The sequence below is a fragment of the Pimephales promelas genome, chromosome 1, assembly GCF_988280905.1.
Source record: "Pimephales promelas chromosome 1, fPimPro1.hap1.1, whole genome shotgun sequence".
In the NCBI taxonomy this organism is placed as follows: domain Eukaryota; kingdom Metazoa; phylum Chordata; class Actinopteri; order Cypriniformes; family Leuciscidae; genus Pimephales; species Pimephales promelas.
In genome coordinates this window covers 16,349,000-16,364,866 of record NC_142769.1, presented here as the reverse complement: position 1 = coordinate 16,364,866, position 15,867 = coordinate 16,349,000, and the positions used below count along the sequence as shown (strand labels likewise).

Here is a 15,867-nt window from a genome sequence, read left to right as displayed (position 1 = left end):
CGGGAGAACCAGGCAGATCACAAGATAATGATCAGCAGAAACTGGATCCACCTCCTAAAACTGTGCCATTGTCTCATTGGTCAGAATTCTCCAAAAGAGGTGGGACTAAAGTTTAAGTTTAAGATCCGAACAAAGAAACAGGATCTCAGAGTGTTTGTTTTTGTTCAGTTTCTCGTTCGTTCAATTCGTTCAGTTTGTAACTCATGAGCTTAGAATTATAAGGTCCTATCTCCGCTTTTGGTCGAAATTGAGTTTGACATAATCTGATCCATTAGGTGTTTATTAATGCCTGTGTGGTGTTATTTTTGTAAAAGAAAAAAAAAAGATTAATAGATAAATCTATAATATAAGATTATACTACATAACAGTTTTGCCAGCTAAGATGTAAAAACTTTGATGCTCAATATCTCAGAACTACCCTAAACGGAGATAGAACCTTATAATTTTCTAAGCTCACGAACTGTTGAGTTCGTGCCTCTCTCTAAAACAACAAGAGAGTGTTCCTGTTCACGCTTCTTTCTGAAAACAACAAAGAGCGTGTTCGCACGCTTCTACATTGACTAGACCAAATTCGACCAGCAGACAAAATAACCCATCCAGATCGGGGTTAAAACAGCTCATTCAAGCCATCTAACTCGCCGTACTTTCATTTCTTTCCTTTATTTTCTTTTTCGTAAAAGTCTCGGTTCAAAGCTACGTTTACACGCGCTTTCAACTCCAAAGACATCTCATTCGCCAGCCAACCACACGTGATCGGTAGCTCAGCAAAACTTCCATCCAGGCACTTCAAAGACAACCAGCCACGCGGACCCGGCCGGGAAACCCCTTTCGACGCAACGACAAAAGGGAATTCCCTACGCAAAGACAAGCAAGTACTCTGACTCTAACTGAACTGGTGCTTTAACGTAAATTGAATAACCTCTCTAAGAAACTAAGGTTTAAATTAAGGATTGGTGGTCCATTCCAGGTTACGTCTTGTAAAGTGCATAGAGAGTTTCTCTCTCATTCCCGTTCCAACTCACTCTTTTTCGATCTCTTTTCCTCTGCGCCTTGTATGAATGTGTGTGTGTGTGTGTGTGTGTGTGTGATTATGTTTAGACCTTAGTTTTGTGTTTAGAATAGCTAAAAAAGTCTTCCATATATATGAAAAGATAATTGCCTTGTGTCGTGTTTGCATATTTAATGTCTTGTACTGTTCGATCTAAAGTTACCTTGCTAAGACAGTGTTTCACTATAGATTTGGTATTTATTTTCTTGCAAAAGTTATAATTACGGCCCGTTCAAATGTATTCCAAACGAGTCGTTTGCTCGGTTCTGTAGTGATTCGTTTAAGATTCATTGTAAATCAATGAATCATTTCCCTTTGAGCTAAATTGGCCTTAAGGCCCCCTTTGATACATTTTATGTATATTATTAAATGTTGCATTTGCTACAGCGCGTTAATCATTGCGCAACCTGATACTCGAGACAAAATACAGACATTCCAAGTCTCCCGGAAGTTCAGGTAATTACCCGCATATTGAAAGGGTTCCCTGATGCCCGCAAATTAGTTCAAACTCATGGAATCAAGAGCGCGCACGCGAGACAGAAGATAATGTGCTCCAAACCATCCGTGTTGCGCGCATACACGCGCGGCAGGCTACAGCGGTGAGGAAGAGAGATCGTGCATGTGTGCTTTATGAAGCGCATATAAGACAGAGCATCATTATTGGCCTGTTTCAACCAATCACCAGTAAACAATCCCCGTGACGTAATCAGACCAACTAATCGATAATGACATTCGTTGACAACGGGGGTGGCGCAAGATGGCGAACTGAACGGTTGTGTTGGTTCGAGCTCTGAGGCGTTTTTGAGGAGTCGTATCTTCTGGTCGAAATTGTAGAGTTTCTTTACAAGTCATGAAGTGTTAACGCTTTTAAGGGAAGAATGCAATAAATAGACTTCATAAAAATCTCACCTGACTGTGACGCAGCCTGTATTGACGGAGCACACTGCAAGTCCACGTGCGAGTTTTCCATCATGCCAAAGAACAAGGACAGAAAGTTACTTTCTTTGCTTCTCGAGGCATCAGCTGGAGTTGATTCATCTCCAACTACTCCAACAGGTAGCCCTCTTTCAAAAAAAGTATGTCAGGAAGAAGACCTCAATGTATCGAATGCTGACATACTTCGTGCTGTCAACGCTCTCAATGAGCGTTTTTCGTCGGTGGAACAACAGATTGCCCAGAACTCGGTCGCTATAGTTAATCTTTCAAAGACAACTGATTTTGTGGCCGAGGAGATGAAATCTCTGTCTGCGAGAGTCAAGGCTAACGAGAGCAAAGTATCGCAAATTGAGCAGGTAGCCAGAATGGTTCAAGTCAAGTGCGATCAGGCCGAGATCTACAGTAAGAGATGGAATTTGAGGCTAAATAATTTGAGAGAAGCAGATGGAGAAAATATAAGAAGCAAAGTGCTTGAAATTCTAAAACTGCTGACTCCGGACGAGGTAGATGTCATCCCTTTCTCTGTCGACACTATCTACAGGATTGGATGTCTTGGGTCTGGAAACAACCGTCCTAGACCAGTCATTATTCAGTTCGCGCTCAGATCCGACAGAGAGAAAGTTTGGAAAGCTGCACGGGACCATCCTGCACTTAAGGAAAGAGGGATTCGCCTGGCAGAGGACCTGACTTTTGCTGAAAGACAACAGAGGAAGCTCCTGTGGCCAAGGGTAAATGCGGCGAGAGAAGAGGGGAAAAGAGCCTACTTTCGTGGAGCAGATGCTTTTATCGATGGAAAAAAACTGGTTGTTGACGACTTTCAAGATGAGTATTGACTGTGATTTTGACTTTGCTGGGTAAGCAGTCGAACTGAACACTTGTGCTCGATCTTGAGGCCATTTCTGTTCGTCCAGGTGATGCGACTCCTTAAATTTTGGAGTGGGTCAATACCGACTGGTTTGTGAATTTTCGTTGTTTCAGGGTTCTTTATATAACATTGTTCTGACATCCAAATAAGATTTTTTCATGTCTGATTTTGTTTTTAGTTGTTTAAAAGTTGTTTCTCTAAATGTTAGGGGTTTACGAGACTGCACTAAAAGGAAATCTATGTTCATTTTTGTACAAATGCGAATTTAATTTTTTTGCAAGAGACTCATTCGTGTGATTCTGACGTTAAATGGTGGCGTTCTCAGTGGGGCGATCAAATTTTCTTTTGTCATGGTTCTCATCATTCGGCTGGTGTCGCAATTCTTTTAAATAAATTTAAAGGCAACGTATTGGAATCGGTTAGCTCCAAAGAAGGTAGATGGTTACTGGTAGTTGTTAAATTGGATAACTCTTTATTTGTTTTAGGGAATTTTTATGGTCATAATTCTTCAGCCCAAGCTAGTCTACGGAGGTCATTCATTCTATATCAGTACTGATGGGGAAATATCAAGGTGCCTTCTTGATATTGGGTGGTGATTTTAATGATGCCCCAGATGATTTTTTAGATCGTTTCCCTCCTCACACGCTTTCGAATTCAAAATTTAAATTTACTACTGATTTATATGCCCATCTCTCCTTAGTGGATATTTGGAGATTCTTGAATTTTAATGAAAAATGTTATTCTTGGAGTAACACCTCTAGGTCTTTACAATCAAGGATTGATTTATGGTTAATTAACCCAGGGGCTGTTAACTATGTCATGGATGTTACATACAGTCATGCACCTCTTTCGGATCATAAAATTGCTGTTTTGACACTTTCTGGAACTGAAGTTAAAAATGACAGTATACGAGGATATTGGAAATTAAACCAGAATCTCCTTAGTAATGAAGGTTTTGTAACCCAGGTTCGAAAAGTTGCTCAATTCATTTTTGAAAATAAGCAAATGTCACATGTTAAAAAATGGGAATTATTTAAGTTTAAAGTTAGACAATTGGCTGTTTATTTTAGTAAGCAAGTAAAAAAAAAACAATTTGAATAAGGAAAAGGCTCTCATGACAGAGTTAGACCTTCTTTTGAAAAAAGTCGATCTTACAGAAGACGAAAGAGTTAGATTGGAGAAAATAAAAACACAAATTGATCAGATTTATATTAATATAGCAAAAGGTGCATTTATCCATTCTAGAGCCAAGTGGTTAGAAAAAGGGGAAAAGAATACAAGTTATTTTTTTTCTCTAGAAAAAAGAAATTATAAAAGACAAACAATCTTCTCTCTTAAAAATCAATGATGTTATCACCTCAAATCCAAAATTTATTGCAAATTATATGGAATCATTCTACTCTAAGTTATATGAATCTGTATTTGAAATTGATAAATGTTCCGACTTTTTTGAGTCAGTTAAACAGTCTGTCACTTCTATTTCTAACCAATTTCGAGATCTTTGTGACTAAGAACTAAGGAAACAAGAGATGGTTACAGCTATTCGTTCAATGAAGAAGAAAAAAAATCGCCAGGAACAGATGGTCTTTCAGTTGAATTTTATCTCTGTTTCTGGGATATTATTGAAAATCCATTATTCGAAATGTATAAGGAGTGTATTGAATCGAACGAATTATCGACTTTGATGAAACAGGGTTTAATAACCCTCCTTCCAAAACCCGATAAAGATCATTTGATCTTGGATAACTGGCGTCCTATAACATTATTAAATGTAGATTATAAATTGCTATCTCTTGTTTATGCAGTACGATTGAAAAAAGGTCTAGATGAAATTATTAATGAGTGTCAAACTGGATTTATGGCTGGCCGACACATAAGTTGGAACATTAGACTCATTTTGGACTTGTTGGACTTCAAATTTAGTAGAATCAGAGGCCTTAATTGTTTTCTTAGACTTCCACAAAGCGTTTGATACGATTGAGCATCAGTTTGTGTATAGAGCTTTTAAATATTTTGGTTTTGGGGAACGTTTTACTTCTATAATTGAAATGTTTCATAAAGGTATTAATAGTTCTATTAATTTATATCCAAACACTTCTAAACGATTTCCCATCTGTAGAGGAGTGCGACAAGGTTGTCCTATAGCCCCCTTCGTATTCCTCATTGTAGTTGAGTTTCTTTCCATTAAAGTTTTGAATTCTCCAGATATTCAAGGACTTACCATCTTCAACAAACAGCTTAGATTAACGCAGCTTGCGGATGATACTGTTCTTTTTTTTAAATAATAAGGAACAGTTGCCTGCTGCATTGCAGTTAGTAAGTACATTTTCCAATGCCTCGGGGTTAATGCTGAATGTAAATAAATGTGAGATAATGTGCCTTTATGATTCGACGGAAAAACTTTAATGTAATATCCCTGTTAAAAATAAGATTAAGTATCTAGGAATAACTGTAACAAAAGATATAGCGGAGAGACAAGAGTTACATTTTTCCCCCAAACTTAAAAAAACTCAAAACATCTTTAATAACTGGCTTCAAAGAGACTTGACTATGATAGACAGAGTCCTATTAACCAAAGCAGAAGGGGTATCTAGATTTGTTTATCCGGCTTTTTCTCTTTATGTCCAAGACTCGATTTGTAAAAAAATAAATGACTTATTTACTAAATTTGTTTGGAAGAATAAACATCATCATTTAAGAAAGGAGATTCTACATGGTCCAAGAAATGAAGGTGGTTTTGAGCTTTTGGATTTTTTTTAATTTAAATTATACCTTTAAGGTCAAATGGCTCAGAAACTGTCTTCTTAAATCAGACTCCATATGGTTTTTTATTCCATACAATATTTTTAAAAAGATAGGAGGTTTAAATTTTTTGTTATTATGTGATTACTCCATTAGTAAACTGCCTGTGACATTATCCAATTTCTACCAACAAGCTCTCAAGGCCTGGAAGTTATGTTATGTACATAACTTTTCCCCACATAAAGCAATCTTGTGGAATAATGCTTATATTACAGTAAATCGGAAATCTCTTTATTTACAGAGTTGGAAAGACAAAGGAATTTACCTTTTATCTGACCTTTTAGATCAGTCAGCTCAGTTTCTTTCTTATGAAACTTTCATGAATAAGTGGGCTTTTCCTATTAAATATAGAGAATATTATTCTGTGATAAAAGCCATTCCCTCAGGTCTAATGATGTTAATGAGAAGCCATATGTCATCCCTTAACATATGTAGAAGTGATCCTGTACTTTATTTAAATGGTGTGGACTTTAATAGTAAAAAATGCTCCAATAAATTTATTAGAAATATATTTTATAAAAATAGGTCCTTTCAGCCAAGAGGGAAATTTTTCTGGAACATTTGCTTCCCAGAGATTATCTGGAAAAAAGCTTGGTTGCTTCCATTTCGGTTTTGCATCCCGAACAAATATAGAGAAATACACTTAAAAATTCTTCATAACATTTATTTTAATAATTACACTTTATCAAAATTTACGGAGATTGATGAGAATTGCTCATTTTGTCTGAATTAACCAGAAAAAAACTCTACATCTTTTTTTTTGAATCATTCTAAAAAAAATTTGGGAAAATCTATCTATATATTTTCAACGGAAATCAGGTCATAATTGTGACACCCAAAGATGTTATTATATATTTTGAGTCAAAAACTACGTCTGTAAATTTTATGATTAATCTTATGATTCTATTCTAAATTTCTCATTCATAAAAGTAAATTTAATAATTCTAAGCCTTGTTTAAAGGTTTTTTTGGCTGATTTTATGGTGTATATTGAATCTCTTAAATGTATAGATAATAAGAAATGCTCGGACACAATTGTAATTGCTAAAGAATTGAAAATAATTGAACAGTGAAGAATTATATGTTTCTCTTCTTTCCTCAATACTGTCTTGGATTGTAATTTCTCGTAGCTATTATATTTATAAATAGTTAAATTTAGCCCTTATATTTATTTAGTTATTTTTTTTTATTATTTATTTAGTCTCTTGTTCATTTATGTTAAACTATTTTTGGAAAATCTTGGATTGTTGTCTTTTTGGATGTCATGTTATTGTTTGTATGTTTGTATAATGTCTAATAAATTTTTTTTTTAAAAACATTCGTTGACAACAATTCTCATAAATGATTATAATCGATTTTATTGATTAGCTGTTGCAGCCCTAGACTCGCTGTCACACTCTTGCAGAGACAGAAACATGAGAAGTAGTATAAAGTTCCACACTGACTAACAGAAACCACCCTTCTATCATAACACAATGACATCTGAGCTCCATGCTCTAGACACAAGAGTACAACCCACAACAACGATGAGCTGCGAAAGTGCAGTTAAAATGTTAGTACGTCACACACATGACCATCGTCGACCAATAGTAAGCATAAGTGTGACGTGCAACACAGAAGCTTTGCACAGTTTCAGTACGTGAAATCTCACAGCCCACAGAGAAGGAAATGAATAGTTGAATAAAGTTGTTATTTTTGTTTGTTTTTTTGCACCCAAAAAGTATTCTCAACGCTTGATAAACTTAAAGGGATAGTTCACTTTGAAATTAACTTTTGATATCTTTTAGCTTACCTCCAGGGCATCCAAGATGTAGGTGTCTTTGTTTCCACAGTATCTTCAATTTTAATAATTTTAGGTAAAACCGTTGTTGTCTGTCAGTCATACACTGGAGGTGCAGGGGGTCCACCTCAAAGAGCAGTCAAAATTAAACATTATTTAATGACTCGTAAATGTAAGTACACATTGATGCCCTAAGACACGAAACGAGTGGTTTTTGTGAGAAAAAAAACAGTATTTATATCTTTTTTACCTCGTGTCACCATATTTCCGGCATAACATTGAACTGATTCAGTTCGGTTCAGTTGGACACTGCACAACTGATTCAGATCACTTGGAATCACTCAGATCACACACTTTTTCACTGTGATTACAAGCTGTTCTGGAAGCTGTCTTCCGTAAAATGCGCAGCACAGAGAGCTAGATTACGATCGTCATTTTCAGGAACATAATCAAACATAAATTGTATCCATTGTTGAGGAAGTATAGCACCCATGGGAAGCCCGAAACACAGAAGACCTGACAGCTGCGTGAACAACACACTCGACGAGTCGACGTGCCTCAGAAATATACGCATGCCATTTTCTGCATATTCTGAGGGAGGGGTTGATGCAAATGTGTGGGTTAGTGACGTACCATAACCCAGCTGTAGTCCCAATCGAGTCGTTTTTGTAGGCAATATACTTCCTGATTTTTAAAAGACGATATCTCTGCTTACACTGAAATTTCAGCGCTGCAACTTTGCAGATACTGTTCATGCACCAACAGCAACATTACACACGATTTAAAATGAAAAAAGTGAAATCGCAGTCAACCCTCCATTTAAGCAAATCATTTGACACGATAGTAAAAGGTTGGAAGACCACAGTTTCACGTGGAGCATTTGGAGATTTTAAGAGATTAGAGACTCAATGAACAACATCTCAACACTAAATTATAAAGGCCGTCTCGTAGACGCCTGTATAAAATATAAGCCGGTGCATTTCGACGATATTGGAAAATAAAAGCCCAGGCTATTATTTGTAGCTTTACGGTATTCGTTTTGTTCATATTACATTTTTATTGTTAGTTTGATTTCATTTGACAGAGATCATTCGCTGATGTTGACCAAGCTAGCACCATTCAGAGCTGCCATTACATTCGCAGCCTGACTCATATGAGTATTCAATGTGCGGCGGCTCGCTGACAGCAACAGCTGGCTGTTTTGAATGAGACAATCCGGTTACTGTGAACGGGGAGCGCTTTATGAACATTTTGTGACGCGCGAACAGCGCCGGGGACAGTGTGTCTGTTAAGAGTGAGCGCTCGTGAGCGGTAGACACAAACTTGCATTATTTTCCTGTTATCATTGAAACAATTTGTATAGTAAGTGCTATATGAATAAAAGTGACTTGACTTGGATTGATTTTTTTTGTGTGTTGCTGCAATTTCAATTTTTTTTTTTTTTTTGCCATTTGTATACTCACTCTATGACAGGACCATTTTAATTGGGAATTGTCCTTAAAGCCTAGTTCACACTACGTGATTTTAAGCCCGATTTAAGCCCGATTTGCAAATCGTTGAGTCGCCGACAAGTCAGGGTGTTATCGCGTGCAAATCGCGGGCGATTAGCGGACGATTAACGCTCGCCAATCCGTTAGTGTGAAAGAGCCAACAACGCATCAAAGACAGCTCGCAGACAGCTCGCAGACAGGTCACCGAGCTCAGAAAAATATCTAGCATGCTAGATATCTCGAGCAGTCGCGCGACTCAATCTCAGTGATGTCATGAGTACAGCCAATCATAGCAACGCATGGGTTGAGGACACCAGGTAAATCTTACTTTTTCTTTTTTGCATTTTTTTTCTCAGAGCAGATCGTCGAGCAAACAGTGTGCAGCACTAGTTTCTGTCTGACGTCCATATTCGCGTGTTGTGTTCTTCTCTGCAGTTTCGCGTCATTTCTGGTTCGTTTTATTGCGTGGGTTTTCGTTCCAAAACATGGTTTCTAGACCAGATAGAATCGTGTTGTTGTCAACTCGTTATTTGTTTGATTATTTTCAGGATTTAGACCGTACTATAGTACTGAAACAGCTCTCATTGAGTCACAAATGATATGCTCTTATCATCCGATCGTGGTTGTATCTCTATGTAGTGCGTTGTTAACTCGTGTAGTGAGTTATCCTGTTGTGGATCAATCACGTTGTGTTGTGTGGTGTGAACAGCTAAACAACTTGAACACTCATGATTTCACTGAGAGCAAGTCATGTAGTGTGAACTGCACAGTTCAGCCCGACATTTTAAAATCATGTAGTGTGAACTAGGCTTAAGCGTGACAACAATAGCCGCGTTTCCACTGCCGGGCTAGGGCTGGGCCAGAGCTAACAGCGAGCCGAGCTGAGCTAGTGGCCTCGGGCCTCAAGCACCGGGCTTGCGTTTCCACTGCCGGGCCAGTAGCCCCACAGCGCTGCCCCAAACCCCACCCCTAACACGCCTTTCTGGATCAAACGTCATAAAACCCAACCCATTTCAGCGGGTATTATGAATTAATTTATTTTTTAAATTAGGAAGATAGCATGTATATTAACTCACCTGCCGTGGTGGCTGCAATAGTGTCCCGAGACCAGTACAGGCGATTCTCTATTTCAAGCAGCGATTTTTTGCACGATATAACAAGTAGGGCTGCAGGCACGTTTTCAAGTTTTTCATTAACCATCGGTTAATACTCGGTTAATAGTGTGCGCGCCGCAACCTCGAGATACAGAGTTAATTTTTAACACCTTTAATAACTGATTGGACCCCATTTGAAACGAAATTAATTTATAGAAATAAAACGCAGCAAGTACGGAGCAGTTAAAGCCGCATTTTCATCACCCTTCAAACTGAAATTGCCAATTGAAAATAAGCAAAACGTCCATTTCACAAAAACTCCGTGTCTGCAAATAATAATAATAATATAATAACCATCATCATTATTGTAACATTTTATTAGGCTGCATATGTAGAAGACGCCTTTATCCAAAAAAGATAGAGCACTGCACAAATAAACACAATATTTTTGACGCATAGTGTGTGTGGAGCACGCATTGATGGCTGCGAGACGCCCATGTGAATACTTGCAGTTTCATTGCATTTCTTTCAGTGGAAACAACTTAAAATACTCTTTCATTTCTGGTCATACAGAAAATAATAATACATTATTCGCAAATACATTTATTTGCGTAAACTCACAATAACAAGAAAACGTTGTGCTTTAAAAATTAATCAAGGCGCGCTTCATGATCTCCGTGAACTGAAGCGCGAGACCTGAAACAGCCACCGCATTCGAATTTGTTCGTTTTAAATTGGACATTTAAAGCTTTAGTCTACAGGGGTTATATCCTTTGTAGATTAAAGCTTTAAATGTCCAATTTAAAACGAACAAATTCGAATCGAAAGCCAATATCTTCTGACTATGTAATTATGTAGCTAATTAATTTCTCTCTAAATGTGCATCCGGAGATGGAGATTTTTAGCCGAAAATGATTTAGAAAACCAGAAAAATATATATTTTTTTCATATTAATTTGTCAAATATTTTAAATGTTTAGGGGGCAAAAATAATCAAACAAATATCTGAAAATTCGTCGATATGTAGCCTATATATAGCCTATATATTTTTGCACAGCATTTGGCATAGGCCTACAGTTCAAATTAAAATGTTATGCAATTTTAAACGGTTAATAGGTTAAACATGGACACCCCTATGTGCATCTTGCTTCAGATCATAACATTCCATAACACCGATAAACTCCGCCTTTTACCTTGAGCACGCCTCTAGCCCGAGCTGGCCCCCTCTGGCCCAAGGTATTCGACGGGCCAGAAATCCTGGCCGTTGGCCCTGAGGAAGCCCCGATCAAGCCCCGGAAGTGACAGTGGAAACGCGACTGGCCCTGGCACGCACTAGCACGGCCCGGCCCTGGCCCGGCAGTGGAAACGCGGCTAATGTCACAATACAAAAAAGTCTTTGATACCATGATTCAAACATTTCTTCTGTGTCACTGTCAAGCATAGTTTAGTATCACTATCATGACCCAACAAAAAGCATGCTTTTATTGACCGAAGTGCCTTTCGCACAAAACATAACTTAGTCACGTGACATAATTGATTTCACTTCTCAAAGCCTTTTCAAGCTAAAGGGAGAGTGAGCACAGCGACAGTATTATCGTGTGGTTTTGTGTTTCACTTTCATTTGAGCAGCTCGGTCCTCTTGCCACAAGGCTTGTCTTATGTCATACCCACAATGCCTCATGGACATGGTTACCTGTAACCGCTCCTGAGGACAGCAGGGTCAGCACACAAACATGGAGGCACACACAAAACCTTAAACCTAGTGATCCTAATTCAGTATAATGAACAGAGGACCGCTGCACAGACAATGGGTAAATCCAGAAGGTTAAGGTCACTACAGCTATTGATCAATCACTTAAATGTGAATCACTCAGTGACATTTGGCCTTCACAATCTCCCTCTAAACACAATAAAAGTATGAAAACAAACTCGTATCCTTGAATTAGCATATGATCATTTGCCAAATAATACTATTCTTTAATAAAAATAATACACCAAATACAGGTAAAGGACAATGCAGTAACTTGTTACCATTTCTACACAGCATGTATGCCTATTCTTTATAATTGAAAATTAATTTTTATGTTTTGATGATTAACAGTTGTCACAGTGTCACTGCCTGACATGTCAAGCACCCATATGCAGAAAGTGCAAATATGAAAAGAGCTGTGACAAATTCCAAATATACACATTTCCATCTCTGTTATAGGACTTTATGGCAATACAATGTCTCATTTAAATCCAAAACGAACTAGGTAATTAAAATAAAAAAATGGCATGTTTGGACACCTTAACCAGGCGAGGCTAAACTGAGACTTAAGTGTGGTTTCATAGGCAGGGCTTAGACATGAATGGGCCTAACTTCATTAAGGTCATTTAAGTAGTTTTTTTTTATTTTTTATAAACGTGCCTTAGAAATGTATTAGCCTACTGGCCTGTATCTCATGTCAGTGCAAGTTGCTTTCAGGTAAAACTGTTGAATTTTAGTCTGAAAAAAAGCTTAAGCCTTGTCTATGAAACAAGGGGTCATATATGTATTTGTCATAAATGTCCCACGTATTTTCCCGCCTACATTATACTATATTTTATAATTTTCTTAGACACGTAGAATGTAGATCTTACGCGCATTTGTGTGCATATTCGTCTGTAACTAAAAACAGGCGGATGTAAGTGGAGTGTACCTGCACGCTGACCTGGCACACCCTACAGCACCTACACGCTTTACAACACAGGCATCTCAAAAAATAGGGAACTGCCTTTTAGACATCATGTGCGTATAATTTCAGGCCCAGCCCCCCACACACGCAAAAAAACGTTGTCTAGGTAGACAGTTAGGCTACACTAGATTTTGATAGTTATCTCTCTCCTAACGAGGCCTGTGAACGAGCTCCGGTGTGTGTCCAACTGTTGCATATTGACTAGATCGAACAACTTCACACACACAAACTCGATCTCACTTCAAGACAATAAAAAGCAAACCAAAGTATGCGTTTTAACAAGAAATGTCGACCGACTCGTGGAAACAAGCAAGCCTAAAAAAGACCGACAGCGAAAATAGCACATTAAGTTACAAGTCATTCCGAAACTACCTGCCGGAAAATATGCAACAACTTAATACGATTGTCTACATGAAACAACTTCAAACGCAACCGTACTACGTACCAGCCGTTCAGAGCTCTGTAGGAAAACACGTTGACATGTAGGCAAGCTGCAACTTTCAGCCCGTCCACTCCGTCTCGAGCGAGAATAAAACCTCCACCCAGTTTGAGCGCGTTGTTTAATCCTTGGAACTTTGTTTCAGTACAACGCTAGCCTGTATGGGAGCAAGTAGGCGCCATGTTTGTGTTTGTTACTTTGGTGCGCTCTCGGGTTTCTCGGACTGACTGCTGGAGGCGGATGAACCCGCCCATGAGTGACTCGCTGCTTCACATTTACTCTGTCTTCCGCTCTACACAGACTCATTAATGCCACAGATCTAGAGTAGTGCGCACCATGATTAACAGGTGGCTGGGTATTTATTTTCAGTATACTTATGTTTGTAGTTATTGTGCAGTTGCACAAATTTAATCAGTTAAAAGAAAATAGATTTAAAATGGACCAGAGATGAATGAGGGTTTGCAAAAAATAAAATATTTATTACAAAACATAAACACCAACATTTTCAGCCAATTACCTTTTACAATTAGTTTGTACATACTAAAGTTTAGTATTGATGTCATAAGAATTCACATGGTTCAGACAAATGAGTTAGTTGATAGTAGCTTTAAAAAGGTTCAAAGTACTTGTGATTAAAAAAGCAGTAATTTCATTTGATTTGGCTGACGCATTTTGCATCATACTAGTATGTAAACAATTATAGTAGTTTATTAAGATATGTTAGTATTCATCAAGAGTCAAATTCACTAAACTGGGCAGGGTGAATTTCTCTGCAGGAGAAGGAGGGGACAGACTCTCAAGCTTGTCCAGATCAAGAGAGAAAAGCCTCTCCTCAGCAATCCAGTGGCTCAAACCTGGGCTCTTCCTTGAATGTACTGGGGAGTCTTCGAAGGGGGATTTATCTAAAGAGGGCTCCAAGCACATTTGTGTGATCAGTTCAACAGGTGGCAGTATAAGTTGTTCCTCTTGCTCCTTGTTACCATGGACCTCCTCCGTGCAGTCACTGTTAAATGACACCTCATCCTCAAAAAGATTTGGGAGCTCCTCCTGAGCAATGTTGAATTTAATAACATCATTTGAGCTTTGGCTGTAAAAAGCCTCCAGCTGTGAGGAGTCCCATGACACAGTTGAATGAAGGGGTGACCCCTGCTGGACAGGAGGGGGAGTGCAATGGGCAAGAGTAGTTGAAAATAAGAGAGAAGGCTCTGGACTTGGTCTTGTACAAGAGCTGTTCACCTCACCCATTGGCCTTTGAAGCCAAGAAAGACTATCATCCTGATTCCAAGATGCTTGTTTCTTCTCAGCCATGCCTTCCTCCACAGCTTTTCTCCACGAACTTCTCACATCCTTAACTAGGGAGAGTTTATGCAAAAAGATTATATATCTAATGAAGGGTGAGCTAAATATTTATAACTTGAAATACTAAATGGAGAAGAAAAATTAAAAGACTTGTACTTAGACTCTCAGGGGTGCGGCATAGTTGTTTCCTAGCTAAAAAAGGGTCAGATATGGCATTTAGTAACTGCCCAAGGTCCATATCACTCCTTCCATAGACTGGACTCATTGTAACTGCCTCTGCAAACTGAGAAGCAAACAGTAAATTAATCTTTTTACACAGTACATTTATATTAACTCAAGCAGAGGATTGTCTGCTCCGTATCTGTCCGTTGCGATTTCTCTCAGTTCGCACCGGTCATCAGAGAGCAGGTTTGATATAGGGAAAACTTGTGATGAGTAGAGCACTGATGAGGACTGCCCATGTATCAGTTTCCCAGAGTAAAATCTATAAGGCCCTAAACTGCAAAACATAGCTATTTTAATCTGTTGTTCAGTTGTGCTAAAACTTGCCAGACGTTGGTTGACTCAATGCAATGCAGTTATCAAAAACAATGGTTATGCAACTAAATATTAGTTCAGTAATTTAGAGGGAAGTTAAATTTTACATTTCCTTAGTAGTTTTTAGTTTAGTTTAAATCTTTATTAATCCCCATGGGGCAATTAGTTTGAACTGACATGGTGCCTCACATGAAAACACTTAGCACATACATTCAATACATAAAAAAAAAAAAAAAAAAAAAAAGTTGTATTAAATTACCTCAGTGAACTTAATAAATAAATAACATCACATACTTGACTTGCCAAGTTGTCATACTCCAAATCTAAAATTTGAGCCTTGTTCTTTAGGACAGATGCCTTTGTCTTTGTTGAGTGCAGACTTCTGTGGCTAGGCTGTAAAAGAGGGAGAGGGGGGATAATCCAAGTTATGTTGAAAACAACAAATAAGGTGGAACTTACAAACTTGCAGTTTTCAAACATGCTCACAGATCAAGCATAATGCAAGTAAACATTTCATTTGCATGAACTTCTGGGGGTATTGCAGAAAGCACGGACTGAAAAAATAACCTTTTCATACAGTACATTTACATAAACTCAAAGCAGAGAATTGTCTGCTCCGTATCTGTCCGTGGCGATTTCTCTCAGTTCGCACCGGTCATCAGAGAGCAGGTTTGATATAGGGAAAACTTGTGATGAGTAAAGCACTGCTCAGGACTGCCCATGTATTAGTTTCCCAGAGCAAAATCTACAAGGTATTAAATTGCAAATACAGCAACTGAGATAGGGTGTTTATTTGTGCCAGCATGCATGGGGCTAAAATGAAGGGATACAGGCTGAAAAGGCATAGAGCTTAGCAATATAA

At 38.2% G+C, this 15,867-nt stretch overlaps 2 protein-coding genes and 2 non-coding genes across 9 annotated transcripts in view; all 4 read right to left on the bottom strand.

Annotated features, from left to right (window-relative positions):
- dennd4c (DENN domain containing 4C) overlaps positions 1-13,415 on the bottom strand; it is a 117,047-nt gene extending 103,632 nt beyond the window's left edge. For all 3 annotated transcript variants that reach the window (XM_039669330.2, XM_039669331.2, XM_039669332.2), the window contains exon 1: positions 13,176-13,415. The gene's annotated coding sequence lies outside the window, so the exon portion shown is untranslated. The remainder of the gene's footprint in view (positions 1-13,175) is intronic.
- A 206-nt stretch (positions 13,416-13,621) lies between these two features.
- Positions 13,622-15,867, bottom strand: part of haus6 (HAUS augmin-like complex, subunit 6) — a 32,142-nt gene continuing 29,896 nt past the window's right edge. For all 4 annotated transcript variants that reach the window (XM_039669785.2, XM_039669786.2, XM_089128220.1 and 1 more), the window contains exons 14-16: positions 15,300-15,398; positions 14,625-14,751; positions 13,622-14,521 (exon numbers count right to left, since the gene is read on the bottom strand). In XM_039669785.2, coding sequence (XP_039525719.2) covers positions 13,890-14,521; positions 14,625-14,751; positions 15,300-15,398 — 858 coding nt within the window. In that variant the 3' untranslated portion in view covers positions 13,622-13,889. The remainder of the gene's footprint in view (positions 14,522-14,624; positions 14,752-15,299; positions 15,399-15,867) is intronic.
- Positions 14,813-14,943, bottom strand: LOC120478097 (small Cajal body-specific RNA 8). Its single transcript, XR_005622614.1, has one exon.
- Positions 15,611-15,741, bottom strand: LOC120478098 (small Cajal body-specific RNA 8). Its single transcript, XR_005622615.1, has one exon.